At 40.5% G+C, this 20,949-nt stretch overlaps 1 protein-coding gene across 1 annotated transcript in view; it reads left to right on the plus strand.

Annotated features, from left to right (window-relative positions):
* Nucleotides 1-20,949, plus strand: part of VWF (von Willebrand factor) — a 123,851-nt gene that overhangs the window by 74,423 nt on the left and 28,479 nt on the right. The window contains exons 31-37 of the mRNA XM_008638545.2: nucleotides 4,980-5,123; nucleotides 6,267-6,431; nucleotides 8,685-8,728; nucleotides 13,056-13,233; nucleotides 16,087-16,307; nucleotides 17,252-17,444; nucleotides 18,090-18,431. Coding sequence (XP_008636767.1) covers nucleotides 4,980-5,123; nucleotides 6,267-6,431; nucleotides 8,685-8,728; nucleotides 13,056-13,233; nucleotides 16,087-16,307; nucleotides 17,252-17,444; nucleotides 18,090-18,431 — 1,287 coding nt within the window. The remainder of the gene's footprint in view (nucleotides 1-4,979; nucleotides 5,124-6,266; nucleotides 6,432-8,684; nucleotides 8,729-13,055; nucleotides 13,234-16,086; nucleotides 16,308-17,251; nucleotides 17,445-18,089; nucleotides 18,432-20,949) is intronic.

Below are 20,949 nucleotides of genomic sequence, written 5' to 3' on the forward strand. Positions count from 1 at the left end.
AGGGAAAGAAATGTTCCCCCTGCCCCCTCCAAGAAAAAAAAATCTTAAATATTTTTCCTTCAACTTTCCATCATTATTAACATATTTGATTAGCAACATTCAGCTTTTCTGAATAAATGTCTTTCTTCTAAACTTTCCCTGTGGTTTTGGAAGCAAAGGCCGCCCATAGCACTTTTCTTCATTCAGATCTCTCCCCAACTGATGTGCTCTATACCGAATTTCCAAAATCTTTCCCCCCCATCAGCCAAGGCCAGCAGCTGTTCTGATCAGAGGCTCCCACCCACTGACAGAGACTCTCACTTGTTCCCCACACATATTTCTGAACTGGTGGTGTCATCTCCTTTTTGGAGCCAGTTTTGGGTGCCACTGATATCTTCCCTGAGCTATTTTAATTCACTGTCCCTCAGGGGTTTTTTTTGCTTGCCTTTTTTTTCTAGTTCATTTCTTACAAGGTTTGTGAGTTGAATGAGCTCCTGGTGGAGCCTGGGATCATCAGAAGCCCTTGGTGGTGAGAGAAAAGTAGGGTTTGTGATCTGCAGAGACAGGAAAGCAGAGGAGAGGTTATTAGGGCCTGTTCCATTCAGTGGTGTTGGACTGACAGGTTTGTGCTGCTAATGAAAAGTTCAGCCATTCTGTTAATCAATGTGTGTTAATGTCAAAATATCAGTGTGCCAAGAGCTGACTGCTTAAAGCACTGTGGGATCAGTTTTCAATAGCTGATTTGTTATAAAATTAAAAGAATCTTCTATTTTCAGTTAAAAATCCCAGTTCAATGTCAAGTGAAGATTCTAAGATACAAAGACCAGCTTCAGGATTATGGACCTGGTCTAGTGGGAGGTGTCCCTGCCCATGGCAGGGCAGTTGGAACAAGATGATCTTTAAGGTCCCTTCCAATCCAAACCGTTCTGTGATTTTGTGATTCTATGATTATCATTGTGGAGAGTTGTTCCTGGTTAGACAAGTCCTTGGTTAAATAGTTGCAATCTGTTATACCCACCCTCCAGATAGTGTTGGCTCCTTCTGCATCACTTCAGCTTCTGAGGAACCATTCCTTTTTTGTTTCTTTCCCAGGCATCTTTCAGGACTTGTGGGTGATTAAGATTTCTTGTAGTCCATTTTTTGGTCAAGATGTTGCAGAAATGTTAGAGAAACCACTGAGGCCACATAAGGCACAGATTCACAAGTTCCCAGCAGGAACCTCCCATCTAATTATGATCCTCTGTCTGTCACAACTCCACAGACCCTCATGGGGGCTTTACATTTCATTCCTTGTTTCGGACAAAATTAAACAAAATAATTGCAAAGGTTGCTCTTAGGAAGTTTTTGCTTTCCCTGAGGCATGCACCAAAACATTAAATGTCTGTGTGTTCCAGATTGGCTAATTCTGGGATGAATCTTCATTTTCATTTCTTGGATATATTTCAAATATTTCTAGGGCACCTTGTGCTCATTCAGTCAATTCCGTGATGTCCATGATTGCTCCCAATTTAATATTTGCGGTTCAGATTAACATGCCTTTTTACACATTTTAACTCTTCCATCCAAATCATTAATGAAACTATTCAGTAAGGCAGAATCTAGTGTAATTCCCTGTAGACCCACAGGAAGCACCTCCAGCCCTACTCAACAGATTTTTTTGTCCTTAAAGCTTGTTTATGTCCATTTAATCAACTTGCAGTCCTTGTAGGAACCTCTGTGTGAACCATTCTAAGTTGTTGCTTCAGAATACAAGTCTAACTTTAATATCCATCAGGTGTCAAGTCAACCAGGAAAAGGTTCTTAAAAAGCCTTTTCTGACTGTCAGAATTTAAGCATGAAATGTTCATAGCCAGTATTTAGTGATTATTCCAAACATGAACACTTAAGGATGGGGAGAAGGTGCTGTTCTGTGCTGGCAGCCTTTGGAATGAGTGACCTGCCCTTTATAAAGTAGCCTGTATGGTTCAATTGGGTTTTTGTTTTCCCTTTTTATTTATTTGCATTTTTTTTTCCCTGGACATGCCCAATGAATGGCAGTCATACCCTACTGACTGAGCTGGACGGCTGCTGGGGGCTCACTACCTTTGGTGGGCTGAGGGAAAGGCTAAAATGGCTGAAAACAGCCTGGGCTAGTGGAAGGGTGTCCCTGTCCATGGCAGGGAGTTGGAACTGGGTGATCTTTAAGGTCCCTTCCAACACAAACCTTTCTGGAATTCTCTTTACATTTCCATGCTGTGAACACTCTCAGTCTTAATAAAGCCTTGTGCTTGGTGTTGTTTAATTCAGTGTAAACAATTACATTTCCTTTATTGGTATGAAAATGTCAGGTTTCCATTGTGTTGCAGTCTCACAGTACGAAAATGTTCAAGTTGGTTGATTTTTAGCAGTCAATAGTTTTTATTGTGGCCTCTCAGGGATTTAGTATTTCCCTCTGTGATGAGATGGAGAGACGAAGAGCTGAGTGAGAAGTGACAGCTTCCAGCTTGGGATGGCGACTTTCTGAATCCCTCTAGCAGGACAAAAGTGTTCATTTGATCATGTCATCAGACAGCTGGCTATTTTCTCTAGAGCTGGCTTCAAAATAAAGGGAGAAATCCAAAGAGTTTTAACTAGGCTAAACCAAATTTTCCGTGCATTAAATTGAGTAACTGCTTTTGGGGCCTTTGAAATAGTCGCTGATTCTATTACAATGGTACTTGATTTCTTTATGAGAAATTATAAAAATAATGGATTTTTTTCAGTTTGCAAATATGTATGGAGTTTCTGAACATTTTCAGAATTAATGTGAGAAGAGGAAAAATGGAGCTGCTGTGGCCGCTGACCACACCAACCACACAAAAGTCAAAGGGTCATTAAAGAAAACAGACAAGCACAGAAATTTCAAGTACTTTTCACAAATGAATGAAAAATCATTTGTGATTTTTACTGTCCAAGAGTTTAACCTAAAATATATTTGAAAGTTAAAAGCCAAAATACTTTTTTTTGTAATTATTTGTAGGAAAAGGGAAATGAGTCAATCTTCTGGCACAGTGACCATCCTAGAGCAACCTCAGGGATTTTGAATATAGTCATATTAATTTGCTGTATTTTGTTTTATCCTTAGTTATTTCTAGCTAATGTGCCATTCTGTAGCTAATATTTACCTAGATAGACACAAAACCATTTGTAGAAAGGATTGTGGGACAGCTGTGTAGGACATGAGTTAATACCTGAGGTTAGTTATTTTTTGTGCTCAGGAATAGTAGTTTGTGAAAGGGAATCACCATCACCCAACAAATAATGCTGTTTTAAAATGTGTTTTATTGCGAGTAGAAAAACATTCAAAATTTCGAGGTTTTCACTGAAAATCCACCTGCTTTTGCGATGTTATAGAATCAGTGAATGGTTTGGTTTAGAAGAGACATTAAAGATCATCTCATTCTGACTCCCTGCCACGGGCAGGCACCCATTCCACTATCCCAGGTTGCTCAGAGCCCCATCCAGCCTGGCCTTGAGCACTTCCAGGGATGGGGCAGCCATGGCTTCCTAGGGCAGCCTGTTCCGCTGATGCCTCAGCACCCTCTCAGTAAAAAAATTTTCTTCATCACATCAAATCTAAATCTCTCCTCTTTTAGTTTAAAACTGTTCCCCTTGTCCTGTCCCTACCTGCCACTATAAAAAGTTGCTCTCACTCTTTTTTATAAGCCCCTATAAATACTGTAAGGCTGCAGTGTGGTCTCCCTTGGAGCCTTCTGTAAGCTGAACAATCACAGCTCTGCAAGCCTTATCAATAACTAATGTGCTGAGTGAGATTCCCTTTGTCCATGCTTGCAGCAGCTTGGGCAAAGGGTTTTTGCTTCTATCATTGAAAAGGTGTGGGTGACATGGTGCAAGAAGTCATCACGTACAAAGTGTTGAGGTGTGCTAGGGTGTACTGGGGCTGTGCTGGTGAATTATCTACAGGCTGACTTCCAGTGTTTTACAAATGCATTTGTTATTATAAATTGTACAGTGAATTCCTCAGTCAAGCCTATTTTTGCTCTACAGTTACTGCAGATTACTCAGAGGAAATACTCTTTCAAGTGTTTATTATTCAGCAGTCACTGTTTGCCCCGAATGTCACATCAGTCACCTGGTTTCATTTCTACTTCCTGACCTGATAACTTCTAAGCCCAAAGGAGCTTTTAAGAAAGCTGCGTATCATGATTCCCAGTGTAAATATTTGTGCAAATACATGTCTAAATACAAGTACTAACAAAGTGCTCTCTTGCTGAGGTCATAATTATCAACAAAAATTTGCCTGAGTGTTCACAGCTGTTAAATGAAGGGGCAGCAGTTTCCCTTTTCAGCCAGTTTGTGGTTTGGTAGCTCAGGTAGAATTTCTTTGCAAGTTTTTTGGGGTTTGGTGTGGTTTTTTTCGTTTTGTTTTTATTTTAATATGGATCACCCAGTTGTATTATGGATTACACAGAGTTTGAATTTCAGAGACGTTGCTGGTAGTATGGAGGAAAGATAGGTTTTTCACACCCATAGGGAAAATTGATGAAATTAGAGAAGCACTAGATCTTCTAGCGAGAGCCACTTGTGTGAACAGCTCAGGATGTTGCCAAGCTGTGGAGCAGCTCGCCACTGGATGTCAGTGTTGCTCGGCAAGTTGGAAGCAGGAATATGTCTTCTATCCTTTAGTGATGGCAATACTTCTGGAAAAGGTAAATACTAAAGTAAGAAGCATAACTTTGTTATCGTGGCTAAGGAGAGGTAGTAAAGTTCCCATCACTTCAGAGATTGGGATGGAGGTAAGGATGGTCCTCCTGTGTTGGGATGTCTTAATAATACTGGAAGGTTTTTAATGGCTGAGATCTTTCATGTAGCTGCAATAAATCAGACATTAACAGTCCTTTAAGACTAAATATTTTTTACTACCTACTAACATAACACACTAAAGCAAGATAAGATTTAGTTTTGTAGTCTCCTGTGACTTTCCTATTCTATCTCTCATTTCTCTTCTCATTTCTTACTAGGAAATGCCATTGATTTTGTGGTCCAGAATGCAATGTCAGAATCCCACGGGGGCAGACCCAGCGCATCGAAGGTCGCAATTGTCATCGTGTCAGGGAGCTCACGGGATGCTGTGGAGGCTGCTGCACACTCTGCAAGACTGAACAGTAAACCTCATTTCACTGACACTATTTTAAAGTAGAGCTGTTCCTTTTTAAGTAGTGAGCTAGAACAAAAGATGGAAAATAAAGACACTGGTGTGTTCATGGAAGTTCTGGAGTTACCGTGCGTAATGTGGTAAAGAACAGACCTGAACAAAACGTGCCTTGTGAAGATGCCATTGAGTTACTGGGAAATTCAGGACCAATTAAGGCTGAACAGCTTCCACAGCGCTCACAAATCAGCAGCATTTCATTTTCCAAGATCCTGTGGGTAGGCAGGGATAACAGAAATGTGGTCTAATATAATAAATTCAATACTATTGCAGTACAGTGAAACTTGAAAGGTTCACAATAATAATAACAATAATCATAATCATAAAGATAATAATGATGATAATAATAGTAATAATTAGAGGTTTTGATCAAGTTCTGGACTGACCTCTACAGGAATCTACTTTTAATATCAATGTGCTGCCTGATGATTTGCAAGTTTTCTGGCTGTTGTTCCTGTATCTCAGCTTCCTCAGGTATTCAGCTGAGGAACTTTGACTTCCTTTGAAGGTTGCTCTGGGAGCTATTGAATAAGGCATGGGCTGTATAACAACTATCAACTGTTATTTTTAATTAAGTGGTTTGAAAATAATCCAATTACCGTGTAACTGAAGAAAGAAAACAACATATTGAGATTCTTTTTTTTTTTTTTTTTTTTTTTTCATTTAAAAAGAGTGAAGATGTTGTCATTAAGTCTGCAGCTGTGTTTTGTTGCCCATGAATGATCTTATTATGCTTGGGAGCTCATCTTAGGTAACAATGTGATTAAAGCAGCATCATTTCAGCCCTTCATTGCCTTAAGCCAATGTTGGGGAATGATGCAAGTAACACATGAAAATTAACTGTTGGAGAAAAGCTTTTCCTGGCTCTTTTTTTTTTTTTCTTTTCTTTTTAGGAAGCAAATGAAAAAAAAAATTATATTATCTTTAGGTTGGAAAAGACCTTTAAGATCATCATGTCCAATCATTAACCCAGCACTGCCAAGCCCACCACTAAACCATGCTGCCAAGAGCCACATCCTTTAAACACTCCACATCCATGAGCAATGACCTTCTCCTGTGCCTTGCCTGTTTCAAACCTTTCCTTCTCTTTTCCTAGGGGTATCCCTGTTCCCAATTGGCATTGGGAATGGATATGATGAAGGGCAGCTAAGGACTTTGGCAGGGCCATCTGCTGCTAACAGAATCATGAAGCTCCAGAATTTCGAAGATTTATCCACGATGATCACATTGAACAGTGAATTTATCAAAAAAGTGTGCATGGGTAAGTCCAAAAATTGTGGCCTTGTGTCTGGAGTGTAACACAAAAATCAAAATGCAAAGCCAGGATGATTTTTCTTGATTTTAGAAGGCAATCAGGTGCTCCTTTGTTAGTGTTTCCCTGACAACCATCACAAATGCTGACCTAGACCACCACCACCACTTATGTGTGAAACAAAATTAGTGCCCTTTCAACATGTATCCAGTTGCTCTTCCAATTAGCCCAATTCCAGCAAGGTTTTTAGAACTGGCTAGGCCTGAATTTTCAAGCTACCATCTTGATAAAAATCAGTCTTGATAAAAATCTTGGTAATCAGTACTCAGGACTGGTCAGTGACTGAAGGACACCAGGAAAGTTGGAGTTGTCCTGAATGAATGGGGCACATTTCAGAAATGCTGTGAGTAAAGATTCCAAGTTTTCAGGCATTGTTGTGTGTATGTCTACAGGAAATTCAGCCAAAACAGAAGGCAAAAATAAAAATAATAAAGAATTAGCTTTCCCAGGGAAACAAAGACGGGGAAAAAAAGTGTAAAATGTTTTAAACAAGCATTCATTTCTTTGTAGATGACAACACTCCTCCTCTAAGGAACCTTGCTTCAACACTGACCAGGATTTTACTTCTTTTGCCTCCTTGGCCTGTGTGGATATAGATATTTATCCCTCGTCTTGTTGTTGTTCCTGTTACAGTAACATCCACACGTTCGCACCACAAGCCACTGCCTCATGGTGTTAGTCATTGCACAGGTTTTTGCCAGCATTACTAGGGCTTAGTTACATCTCCACTGCAATAAATGGACTTTTTTGCAGAGCCAAGGACCTCTGAGAATGAGGAAGTTGCAGAGTGTTCACAGCCCAGCTTGGAGATATCCGATCAGCCTCCGCTGGGATCACTTCTGGCGTTTTAAAATCTCTCCAGAGCATCAAACAGCTGCCATTTTCTAGATTTAAACAGCTGCCATTTTCTTTCCTCTCTTTTAAAATAAGCTTTTAAAGATGCATTTCCTCTCTTCACACTGTAAAATGTGTGGTTTTTCTTGCTGTAAATTACATTGATCCAAGATACAGAATGGGGAGCAGGAATTTGAAACCAGTAACTATTTTCTTATTGCAATCTGTGCTACAACCTATCAGTACCAGAGGTGACAACTTTGTATATTTAATGAAAGCATTTCCAACAGCTCAAAAACCTTGACCTATAGACATCTTCAACACCTAAAACCTGAGAAATTTAGCTCTCCCTTTTGTTGATGGTAAAGACTTTGGTAGGGGGTAAAAAACTATATATTTTTTTTTTTGGGTGAGGATTTATTTTTGTTTGGATTTTTTTTTCTGTTTTGTTTTATATAAATTTCATACAATCTGTAAAGTATAATTTCCCCCTCTAGACTCATACAGTTGGATTTCTCGTGCAGAGGGAGTCTTGCCTTTTGTATGGAAGTGTACCAAAAATAATACCATTAAAAAAAGGTTTAAAAGAGTTCCTAAATGATTTCAAAATACATTACTTATCCTGGAAAAGACAGAGCAGAGAGTGTATATAGGATAGCATAGTCTAGTATTCTACAAAGAGTTTGCTAGTCAGGGTTTTAATATCCTAGGGACTTTGTTATGCCATAGTACAAATATGAAATTGCTTCCAAAATATCTTTAGGTGTGTAGTGAGAGCACACAAACATAGAAACTGCAATTCAGTGGGTACCCTGTGGCCATTTAACTGATGATATGAAAAAAATTGCTCATCACAGTCATTCCTGAGTGTAAGGAAACTGAATTTGAGTGTTCTTATTGCAGCTATTTGCATAGATATGCTGTACTGATCTTCCTGTATTTCATAAATGTGGGTGTGGGTGTGGAAATTCTCATTACCTGCCAATTTCCCAGAATATTCTCAATGGATCACAAGATTCTGAGGTCAGGCTGGACTCTGCCTCAGAGCCAAAGCCACGTTCATCCTTTAAGTACTATCTGGGCAGAGCTGTCTGTTCAAGGAGTGCTGTAGAATTGCAGCCCAGTTATTGCTCACGGAGTATTTTGGGACCACTGTCATTGTTTATGCCTTTTGTGACTTGTTCTGGTACACTTTGGACAAATGCCTGCAGTGTTCAGGTAGGGATTCACATACTCTAGCACAAACCCCCACACACTTCCCACAGCTTAAATCAAGTGCTTAAGTAAGCAATCTGTATTTTGGTGACCACCACTTAAAAGGCTGGATAAGGGAGTGGGATGACTAAAAAATATCTGCTTCTCTTTCAGACCCTGTCAGAGAATGCATAGATGAGGATGGAAACAAAAAGAAAGTAAGTGCATTGCCTGGGTTGGCCATCTGGCTTTTAAGTTGCAAAGTTCATGCAAGAGCATGAATATCTTCACAGATAACCTGAAACAAAAAGTGTGGGACAATATTAAGAATTCTTTTGGAGGAGGAAAATGTTGGCTTTTGTACTGGTGGGATAACTTTGCACACAGAGGAGGCTTCCTCTAACACCACCTCATCTTGCAGAGTGTTGAATGTTACTGAAGTCAGTGCAGAACCAAAAGCTGTGACAGTGTTTGTCTTCCCTGACAACAAAAAATGCATTTCCATCTCCTGGTGAGAAAACTTCTGGGACAGCTACACATGGTCAAAATAAAGGTGCATGTGCAGGGGCAACATCATTGTCCAGCCCCTGTCCTTCTGCTAAAATTACAAATCCCTTCTCCCTCTGACAATTTTACAGGAAGATAATTATTGTGTGATAGTTATGTCTCCAGGGAAAATCATCTCTTTAGCAATGGAGTCAAGTTTCTTGGAGTTCGTTTGTGCAAAAGTTCTTATTAATCCTGAGAAAATGCTCAGAAATATTAGTAAACTTTTCTGATCTCTCAAAAGTGATCCCACTCTAAGAAAGTGATGTTCCAGATGTTATAAATGGTTCAGGTTCTTCATCTCAGGTAAAACGCCAAGGTTTTTGAGAGTATATGTCACTTCATGCATTTGAAAATATTAGCATAAGCTTATGCCATGTTTTCTTGTAGAGATCAGTTATGAGTTCTGCTCTAGGATTTATCTTGAATTTCCTGTACGTTAAAAATATTCCTTTGATTTTTCCCTTGTGAAGACATGACTGTGAGGAAGGATGTGGCTAATGAATGAGTATGAATTATCTAAACAGAGGAAATATGTCAAAGCTGCCTTACATGGTTGGCGTCAATCAGCTGGTCAGAACACAGAAAGGCTTTAGCTAAATCACACACTAAGCATAATCTGATGGCTTTGAGGCTGACAACTTAATTAAGAAAAGAACCCCCAGCAAACAAAAACTAAACTTGAAAAACTTTCTTTATTAAAACAAAAAAAGAATCAGATTCTTGTGTGCAGTTTGAACTGCACGTGTCCAGGCCTCTGGGCTCCTCAAAGCAGACACAGGTATGTGTAGATAAGTGCTGGGAAGGCTACACTTGAATTTCAGACATGTCAGGTTTCATTTTTGGGGGTGATAAACTTAAAGCACAATTTCCGTTCTGGCTAAAATGCTTTTAGAAGGAAACAGGCCAGGCTCCAGTCCATATAAAAATGAGCCACACTTTCAAATGGCAGCCTTTAGGGGGATTTTGAGTTGCCTCTTCTGTCAGCCAGGAAAAATAGGTGTTAGAAGGCACTGTGAGGCCACAGCCTTCTGGAGCATCCTGTGGAAGCTACAGGACACTGTGGAAGTTCCTGCCTCTGTGGTGCAGCATTCCCTGCTGCCTCACTGCCTCTAAGGTGCCACTGTTCTGTTCCCCTCTTCCAGCACAGCCCATAAATCCACAGGGAGGAAGAATCAAGGCTCTTCCTTCCCTGATTCAGAAAACACAGGCTTTTATATCAGATTCATAATCTTTCAGGCGTTGCTCAGAGAATTCTTGCAGGAGGCTCAGCTCCCCAAGCGGGATGTCTGTCATGCACCTGGCGATTGTGGGAACTGATCTCTTGCAGTTTGCAAGGAAATCTGAGTTCTCAGGATCAAAAATCTCAGCCTAAATCCTATCAGCATCGGGAATAATATGATTTGTTACATTTTCTTGGTTTGTTTTGTTATTACTCCTACCCTGGAAGAGACTGTAGAAGGAATATTCGTGATTAGGTCATTGTTAGTAGCAGAAGGATAGCAGATCCAATGTGCTGGGTCAGGCCAAAAATCCATCCAACCCCCTGTATTGTGTGGCCAAAAATAGGAACCAGGGAAGGAATGTTAATAAATATGTATAAAACTGTCCTAGCCATGAAAAATTTGTTACTCAGGGACACCCTGAGCTGCAAGTGACACCTTTTTGTATCTGATAGTGCTTGATAGTTTTGTTCTTTGAATCCTTGGAAGTTTCTAGTACTCATCAGATCCAGTGGCAAGGAGTTGCAGGAGTGCCAAACAGAGGCTGTCTAAAGAACCACTGGTTTCATGTTTTAATTTGCCAGTTGACAGAATATCAGAACAATTATGATAAATTAAGGGTTTTTTTAAATGTAGTTGGTTTTCATTGTTAGTCTTGTTTTGAAGTTTATAAGCAGGCGTAAATGTGATAATAGAAGTGTAGATTTTTGTCTTATAATAGTAATATTTCCTCATGAAGTGAATTGTAGAACAATCTGCATTTCTAGGCTGTTTAAGGTGGCAAAACCCACATTCCTAAGCTATTACCATGGCTTTTCTAGGATTGTTCAGCTCTTGGTTTAAAGAACAGACAAACAAACAAATAACCTGATCTAAACTAAGAGGTAACAGCCAAGGGAGCTGTTGAGGTGCGTGGGTCTCTCTCTCCTGCAGATGCACAGCAAGACACAGAGTGTGCACATCCAGGTTCAGAGCTCCCTCAGAGAGGAAGTCTGAGGCTTCCTGCAGTGTCCTGGCAGACTTATCCTTCACAGCCTTGAAACCCTGATTTTGCTTTCCTTTCTGTCCTGCTTTTGCTTCTACAGTTTCATATCAATTGGGATTTAGGCTTTGTCTTCAGAGTCCCTGTATTTTCCTCTGTACCAGGATTCTTGGGGTTTTTTTATCCCTCAACTTTTTTTTTAATTTGTTTTAATGTGTTGTGCTTTGCTTTTCTTGTCCAGCTCTTAGATGTTTTCTAATAAATGTCCTGTTAAAGAGTGAAATAAAACCAATTAAATATGTATGGAAGCCAGACTTGCACAGCTGTATATGTACCGTTCCAGGTGCTCCACTTTCAGTGAGTTGTAGGAAAGACAACTGTAATTAAAAAACATTCTATCTCTTCCTATATAAATACTTTTGCCGTCCTTAAAGCTCCTCTTGTTACTTTTTCACAGCTTCCTCTAGGCTCACAAGCCTGAAAAAAGTATTAAGCAACTTCCAGTTGCCTTCTTGAAGTCCTGAAACATATAAAACAAGTTCAGAAAATTAACTTTGTATGTAATAATTATAATAAAAAAAAAATATGTAATTTAAAATAATAATAATAAAAATATGTAATTTAAAAACAATAATAATAATAATAATAATAAAAAATATGTAATTTTTTGTGGCTGCAAATCTGCCAGCTCTTGTTTACACTTGATGGTATCCCGTAGCTCAGAGATACAGAGAAATACTTTCATAATGACAAGAATCATCTGTAAATTAGTTGCTACCTAGGTATTTTATCCCTTTTTTCTGCTCTTTTATGGGAATGATGTTTAAACTGAGAAGGGCAGGATGGGAGATGTCCATGCCCGGTATCAATTCTCTTTTCTTCCCCACATTTCTGCTTGTGACTATCAGGAAATGTTACCCAGCTCACAGAAGTGCAGTCTCACTTGTACTGGTGGTTCTGGACTCATCTCTGCAGAGAGAGCTCTGGGAAGTGCTGTTTCCCACATTTGGGGGTATTTCTGGGAATGTACATCTCAGGGATGAACACTGTTTTAAAACTCATTCAGCCTACTTATGGACTTTAGAGCTCTGCAGGACTGGGGCCAAAGAGCTCAGCTTTTTGCAGACAGGAATCTTGAGACACTCCAGACTGTGGCCACACCTATTTCTCTGTCATTTATTAGTACATAATCCTGGTGCCTTAAAATTCAGGCTGTCCTTTAGAAAACAGGAATATATTTCACATTTAATTCTTTAGCTCTAGAAATCCACTATGTACATCTAATAACACCGATCTGGTAAAGGAACAATTTCCCTTTGGGAAGAAAGGAGCTGTTTTAAAGTTTCAGAGTTGTTGATAAAATAACTACAATATTCCACGCTTTCCTAGTTTGGAACAAATATTACTTCCTGCTGTGCCCTGACCATCTGTGGTTTATGAAAAATAAAGGATTTGAAATTTAAAGTAAAGCTGAGGGCAATTCTTTGTTGACTATGCTCTGCATGCATCTTGTAGGATGGCTATGCTAACTATAGATGGTTGGAACAAAATATCTCCTATTGTAGACTGTTATCTTAGCTTGGAATTTCCGCCCGCTTCTTAATGTTTCTAACTTAAACTTTCTTATCCTCATGAAGCCCTTAATATACTGGATTGCATTATTTATTTTTCCAAGGCTAATGTGAGCAGCACTGCTGTCAGGGTCACTTCACTTGCTGGCTGTAATTCCGTGACACCAGCCAAACTTTGCATTTTTTGGTTTCAATTGTTGCACATTTGTGTTTCCCTCCCAAGCCTGGTGATAAATGGACATTACCAGACCAGTGCCACACTGTGACGTGCTTCCCAGGAGACTACACAGTTCTTGAGAGCCACCACATCAACTGTGAGAAGATGCCAAAGCCTGTGTGTCACAGCAACCTTCCTGCTGTTAAGGTGGAGGAAACTTGCGGCTGCCGGTGGATGTGCCCATGTGAGTATCTGTCCATGTGTGCCTCTCCCTCCCCATCACCTGAGATGTTTGACCACGAAAGCAATGCTGAATGGAGCTTCTCAGCCATTGAACACTTCAGAGGTGACCGGGGTGGGAGGAATTGCTGTTTAATTGTTGTACAGTGATTTAAACAAATAATTAGGAGCGTGAGAGCCTCATTGATGCTGGAATGCCTAATGCTGCTTGCAAGTTCAGGGCCACTCTGAGCTTATCTTTTACATTCACAGAGCAACAGTGTTTTATCAGGGAGTGTCACACTCGATTTCCAAAGCTGTGTGAGCTGGGAAGGAGGATGTATGGAAGAAACCAGGAATTTATCTCGGCAAGCTGTAAGCAAGCAATGTATTCTTGCTCCATCTCGGGGCTTGAGGATTTGGCCTGCCCTCAGTCAAGCAGGTGTGGCACAGAAACATCAACAAAAAAGTCTCCCAGCCTCCAGATAACCTCACACTGAGTGTCTGAGCAAAAAGCTGAACACTGTGTGATTGGTGCCTCGGCTGGGTTAACAGGAACAGGAACTAAGTGCCTCCGCTCACATTTACAGGGTTAGAGGGATGCAGCCCTGAGGCTGGTGAACCTTTTATTAAAAAATAAGTGAGTTTAAATCTAAATTGATATGCTTACTTCTTAAAAGTAGATCAGAGCCATATATATATATATGTACACACACCTCCTCTTCACAACACATAATCTCAGTTTAAAATGTCCTCTGCTGAACTGGCTGATTTAAGAACAATTTCTTCCAGCCACTGCTTGAAATACCAAAGCACATAGCTGGCTTTTGATCCCTGAATTCTTAGACATACAAAATTTTTTACACCCCGAGTTCTGGCATATCCTAAAAGTATATTTGATGAGCTAGACCCTTTGCATTTTGAAAAAGTAGAAGTTGGATAGTCATAAGTATTTTATAATGTTTAAAAGATAGGCTTAGTGATACCTACCCATAAGAAGTGCATCTTTATTAAATTTCTTGATCCTAAACACACAGCAACATTAGGGCATTACTTTTGGCATGCAAGACAAACCTTCATATAAAACCTTCTGAAAGGATGAAATGAAAATAACCTTTGATACCATTAGCTGATTGTCATGAAAAGCCCTATAATTCATTGGAGTTGTTTAAGATGAGCTAAGAACTGTTTATCTCTTTATGAATTTAATAAGCCATGATACCAAATATTTTTGTTCCGAAGGTGGTACAGCTTGTGAGGGAAAAGTAAAAAGTTTTCATGCTACAGAAGGAGGGAAAAAAAAATCCCCAACCCCCTCCAGCTGATTAAAAAACCCCATGGGTCAAGTCCTTTTAATGATTGCTCAGTGCAACCAGGGTGATTCTGTGCCAACTGAAACAAAATCTTTAGCAGCTGGAAAGGTTGATTCTGGTGCTGTGTGACACAAAACTCACAGCAATAGAAAAACAGAGATGGGCATAACAGAGGAGGTGCTGAGTAGGAGCTCAGTGTGAGGCAGCATCTCTCTTGTTATGGAAGGAGGCTGGTTAGGCCACCCATAAAAATGCTGCTAAATTGACTCATTATTCACTAATTTAGAGACCTAAAACACAATTTCCAGCCATGGCTTGACAGTGTGGGTGATGTGACAAATGCTTCTGCAAAGAGGAAGTCCTTGAAAAAGTGTTCTTAGGTCATCTGAGTTCAGAGGATGGTTCAGGAGTTACACTGCAAAGGTGCTTGCTTGCCGAACTAGTTACAGATTTTACAGCAGCAGGATTTGCAATGTGATTCATGGCTGTTGTGTGCTCTTGGACTACTTTGAAATGGATCACATTAGTGCATTTTGTGCTACAGAAACCTATGAGAAGTTTAAAAGGATTCCCATCATCCTTATTTTTTTTTTCCTAGATGTCCATGAATAAGTAAAGATTGCAAACCATGGTTTAATTGCTAACTCGTTTAATTGTTATTTATACATGAACTTCATGAGCAGATACAGTAAAATATCTGAAGATGCTCCAGTGCTCCAAAGGGAGCCCTCCCTTCCTCCCTCTCTCTGGTTGCTGTTTTTCCTAGGAAATTAAATTTGAAGGTCATTGAATAGGAAACAGATTATTCTCAGCTACAAGCAAAGTACTGAATTATTAACGATGGTAATTTTCCTCCTTACATGTTTTGCTGGCATTGCTTTTATAGTCCTTATTATCCTTTAAGCAAGAGATTTGAAAACATATGAGCCAGAGCCATCAGGTTTTGTTTTGGTTCTTCTGGGATCGTAATCTTCCTTGCTTTCCAGTTTTTGAAGACAAGGAAGTGTTTATAACCCAATGACCAGAACACTGAGCTATCAGCTGGCCATTGGTTCACCCTGTGCTTATTATTTCTCTGCAGTTTTCCTGTTTCCAGTCTGAAAAACAAAGTCCCTGGGTATCAACTTGTGATGTGTTTGATAAGAGTGAAATAGTGTTATTTGGAATCAAATGTAACACAGAAGATAATGCATTGCAAAGGTTGAACAGTGTGTTACAGTCTTTCTACAAACAGCAAAGGGATATTCCTTGTTTTACTTTTACATAAACTCTATTACTAAATCATATTCAATTGAATAAGTTTCAGGCAAAGGGGTTTTCTACAAGCTTATCCAAATCTTTTGTAATACTTATTATTCCCAGACAAAGATATTTCAAAAAACCTCCACATGTGATGAAGTATTTTACCAAAGTTTCTTGTCAATGATTTGCTGCAGCATTTGCAATTCATACCTTCCTCTCTTTCCCAATTAATTGGTTCCCCATGCCCACAACAGTTGTGAAGAAACAGTAAAATTTAAAAACAAATGCCTGCATGGGTTTTTTTTGTTGTTGTTTATTTTCAGGTGTCTGTATAGGAAGTTCATCTCAACACATTGTCACTTTTGATGGGCTGAACTTTAAGCTGACTGGCAACTGCTCCTACACCTTGTTTCAAGACTTGCACCACGATGTTGAAGTCCTGCTCCATGAAGGGCCATGCAGAGCAGCACCCAGGATGAACTGCATGGACTCCATTGAAGTGAAGCATCGTGGTGTGGCAGTGCAGCTCTTCAGTGACATGGCAGTAAGGAAACACCATGAATTCATCTGTGCTTTGTCTGCTTGTGCTGCAGAATTCAGGTTATGGGGACAAATTTCTTCCCTTGATCCAGTTTCAGCCTATTTTGAACATCTCTTCTACATTTCGTGATACAATCAGTGTTCACATAATGAGCCAGACATACTTCTCCTCTTGTTCTCCCCATTGTGCTGGTATGCCAGTGTCAAGATCAAGGGATTTGGCAGTGTCTCCCTGACACTTCTGCCAGAAAGGCAGGATTACAGACAGGACATACTGCACTCTGATTCTCCTCTTTTAGCAGAGGTCCTTTACACTATGGGGTTTTTTGGTCCATGGGAGAGTGCTCTGTTCCTCACAGAGCTATGCCTGACTGGCCAGCTGAAGGTCTAGGGAGTTGCTTCTCACCTTGTGTGCAGCTGGACCTCAGCATTCGAAGAAAGGGCAGCTTAGTGTGCAGTACCTCTGTGTTATAGACAGAGAGTACTCAAACTCAACCCATTTTTCAGCCTCCATATGCTCAGACAGACATACAGGAGTTGGTGAACTTGCCAAAATGATCCCTTCTGACTTGTGTATCAAAATAGGATGGACCAAAATACCTGCACCAAGTTCTGCATGGTGCTGGACAGCCTTGACTTCCACTGAGGCAGCATTTGAACCTCACAGCATGAGGCTGTTAGCCTGTAAAAATGTGATGCTCAAAGGGTGCACTTATATAGGAAAATGTTGAAAGAGTTTTTAATGTAATTCACAGGATGAAAGTCAAGTATTTCTGTATGTTTTTAGCCTCAATAGAAAGCTTCAGCTGAAAAAATTGATTCTTAGGTCCAGATTCAGTGGGATCTTCAGGTATTTGTCACGTCAAAATGTGCTTCAGCTGTAAAATTAGGTTGATTTGTAACTGCTTGCTAGAACTGATGTGACGACCTCACCTTTTTTTGAAACAGGTGTCTGTTAATGGTGAAGGGGTTCTTATCCCCTATTCCAACAGCTTGTTTGAAATCGCTGTCTACGGAGAAATTATGCATGAAATCAAGTTCTCCCTTCTTGGACATAATCTCACATTTACTCCAAGAAACAATGAATTTATTCTTAAACTTAATTCAAGGAGCTTTTCTTCAGGAACAAAAGGGCTTTGTGGTAAGTATGAAAGTTAATAGTTTTAACAGCTTCCTACTTGGGCTTGAACTTCTATTTATTTTATTGCTATTTGAGAATCTTCACATCTGTAAATTCTCTGGGTGAACTGGTCCCACATTTTTGGGGGAATATTGCAAATCTGTGTGGGTTTTCCTGCTCCTATCACCAATGTAACAGCTCACTTATGCCTAGTAATACCTTAGAAAGAACAGGAGAGTCAGCTCTCTCGTTTTTCTTGCTTCAAGTTATCTTTTCAAGGATTTGTGCTTTCTTTTTTTTTTTTTTTTGGATGTGGGTTTAGTTTTAGATTCTTACAAATACATTTATGTGAGAAATATGCTTGCAGTGAAGGTGAAAATTTTGAGAGGGGAACTTCTACCTGGGCGAGTTAATTCTACGGTATCCTCAGTGGTGTAATCTATACGGAGATTGTACCTCTGTGACATAACCTGTACCTCCTTTAGTGAGGAAAGGGGAGACAAGACCCAGGGTATTTATGCCTCTATTGACAACAGCTATAAGGAATATCATGAATTCCTCGAGCCGCCGCAACCACTGTCATCTGTCCCATCCCTGTTTTTCTCTAGGTTTATTTTACTGCTGATTCTTCAGAGGTTTTTCTTTTCCTTTTACTCACCCTGCCAGGGCTGTGTGACCAGAACCACGTCAATGACTTCACACTGCGCAATGGCTCTGTCACTGCTGACAGCAGTGTGTTCATCCAGGACTGGACAGTGACAGAGCCAGGGAAGGTCTGTGAGAGCCGGAGGGAGGACAGGTGCTCCGAGAGCGCGCCCAGCCGCTGCCACCTCCTGCTCTCACAGCTCTTTGAGGAGTGCCACAGGATCATCTCCCCCAACATGTTCTACGAGGGCTGCATGGAGAGCAGCTGCTACGAGGAGGAAGCCTGTGAGATGATCACTTCCTACGCTCACATCTGCAGGGAGTACGGCGTCTGCGTAGACTGGAGAGCACCCGAGCTTTGCCGTAAGAGTTTTACTCTGTGCTAAAACTGATACAGAAATTGTCCCGCTTTGGGACATCTCATCAGTGTAATATTAATTTTTTGAATGCTGCAGAAGTTCCAGATCAAGTTTATTGTACAAGTGGTGTTGCAGATCTCATAACTGGTTGGTCATCCACTAAGTTGAATATTATGAATGAAGTCTTTCTTGGTAAACTGCTAACTGGTAAAATTCCAGGCTAGAGGGAAATAAAGGTTCTCTGAACAGGTACCCACAGCTGTGTGACAGTACCTGACTCTGCAACCACTGAGCCTTTGTGGCACCAGGTTTGGGCTGAGAGTCTGCCAGGCTGTTTTAGTATCAGATATCATTGCTTTGATACAGACTTTGGAGGATCTCAGGTGGACAGAGAAACTCATACTTTGGACTAGTGGAACTGCTTCCCAGCCCATCACTGTCATACCTGGCACAAAATTAGACTTTTCTTTGTAACAGTTTCACAAATTCCTCCCATTTCCATCAAAGCTGAAACTTTGAGAATGTGGTAGAAGAGCCAGTGTGATTTTAAGTTTCTACTACAGGGAGAAATGGGGAAATGGCCTCTCTCTGTGGTGTCATTTCTTGCCAGGACATACTGGCTAGGCTGACTGAACCAGCTGTAATTTGCTTTGCAAATCTGGTTCTCCTTCTGCCTGGGTTTTGCTTGTGTTTTCGAGGTGAAAAGTTTGTGCTGTGGGGAAGCAGTGTAGCAGGATGTGAGTCTGGCGCATTACCAGAACCCAACCAAGGCAAGCAAGACACCCATGCTAGTTCCAAACTCAGACTGCTGTTACTTTGTATACCTTCTTTCCTAAATTCTCATAGACAAGTAGTTTTACTTTGTCTTCCTGTTTTTTTTCTTCCTTTTATTTTTGTTCCTGTTTCTCCTGAAAGCCCTATTAGGAGGCATACCTAAAGATCTGCCAAAAATGCAAGGTATCATTAAGTACAAATAAGTAACTCTTGAGGTGGCTTATTCTACACCTTCTCCTGTTAGCCTTTCTGCAGTGATGGTAGCAGCCATTCAGATATTCCCTTAGTGTTCTGGTTTAGTCAAGTGCCTTAGATGTGGGTGTGTGTAGGCATTTTCTTTACCAGCTACCTCCTCACAGAGTGTCTTGATGTCCCAGTTGGTTTTCTCACATCCTGCCTCTGTAGTTGAGTTGTTTCTTGTTGCTTTGCTTTCTTTCTCTGGATACTTTTCATTTCAGAACTGGAGAACCAGCATCCTAAAGGCATGATACCAAAAAAAAATGTGTAAAACAAAGGCTTTTTTTCGTGTTTTAAACTCAGACTGAAGGAATGATGGGTAGGAAGTTAAGAATGTCAATGTGAATTTGGCCTGACCCTCCAGTTGATGTTTGGAAAATCTTTCCAGGATCATAGGTTATTGAACACAGTCTGTTTGGAGTATAGTCCTGAAAAGCAGAGGGAGAACATTGCCAGCCATTTTCCAAAGTCAGTGCCTCAGTCAGACTTTGCAAATTGTAATGTCCAAAGCTGGATGTCAGCATATTACCTTAATAACTCTATGCAGTTTTCAGATTCCTATCTGATTACACAGCCTGTGCAAGAATAGGCAAAGAGTTGCTCATTTTAACACTAATTGCATAAAAGTCTTAAGTGTCCTAACAATAACATCATCATCTTTCTTCCAGCAGGTGCCTGTGTGCAATTGCCAAAAATTTAAATTGTCAACATTTGATTTATCCAAGTTACATTAATGACTAAATAGACAGCATGGCTTAAATCACTCTACCCTCACATGTTTAATAGCAGTGGCACAGTTCTGGGTTACCTGCTTCCCTCCTAATCCACTGAATCCCTGTCATTTCTGTAGATTTTTATTTGGGGTTTTGTCATGCCCTATTGGGACATTCCAAGCAGTCAAATCCTTCCTGATTGCTCTTCCTGGGGGGGTGAATATACTTTCTGTAATTCAGATATATTCAGCCTGGAAAAGAGAAGGCTTTGGGGTGACCTCATTGTGGCCTTCCAGTGCCTGAAGAGGCTACTGGAAAGATGGAGAGAGACTCTTGGCAAGGGCCTGGAGTGACAGGACAAGGGGCAATGGCTTCACACTGACAGAGAGCAGGTTTAGATGGGATATGAGGAAGAAACTGTTTCCTGTGAGGGTGCTGAGGCCCTGGCACAGGTTGCCCAGAGAAGCTGTGGCTGCCCCATCCCTGGCAGTGTTCAGGGCCAGGTTGGATGGGGCTCTGGACAACCTGGGATAGTGGAAGGTGGCTCTCCCCAGGGCAGGGAGGTAGAACGAGATGCTCTTTAAGGTCCCTTCCAGGCCAAGCCATTTTATGGTTCTATGAAATAATTGGCTTTAACATGGAAAGGGTTAATATTAAAGACATTTCCTTTCTGTCTCTCTTGGCTGCTAGAAGGGTGTGTGCAGACAGTTGAGCTGATGAATGTTTTCTTGTTTGTTTGGGAGCTCAGGTTTTCTTTCAATGTTTTTTGTCAGGGGACTGAAAGAAAGTTTTACAAAC

The sequence above is a fragment of the Corvus brachyrhynchos genome, unplaced genomic scaffold, assembly GCF_000691975.1.
Source record: "Corvus brachyrhynchos isolate BGI_N302 unplaced genomic scaffold, ASM69197v1 scaffold317, whole genome shotgun sequence".
Taxonomy (NCBI): domain Eukaryota; kingdom Metazoa; phylum Chordata; class Aves; order Passeriformes; family Corvidae; genus Corvus; species Corvus brachyrhynchos.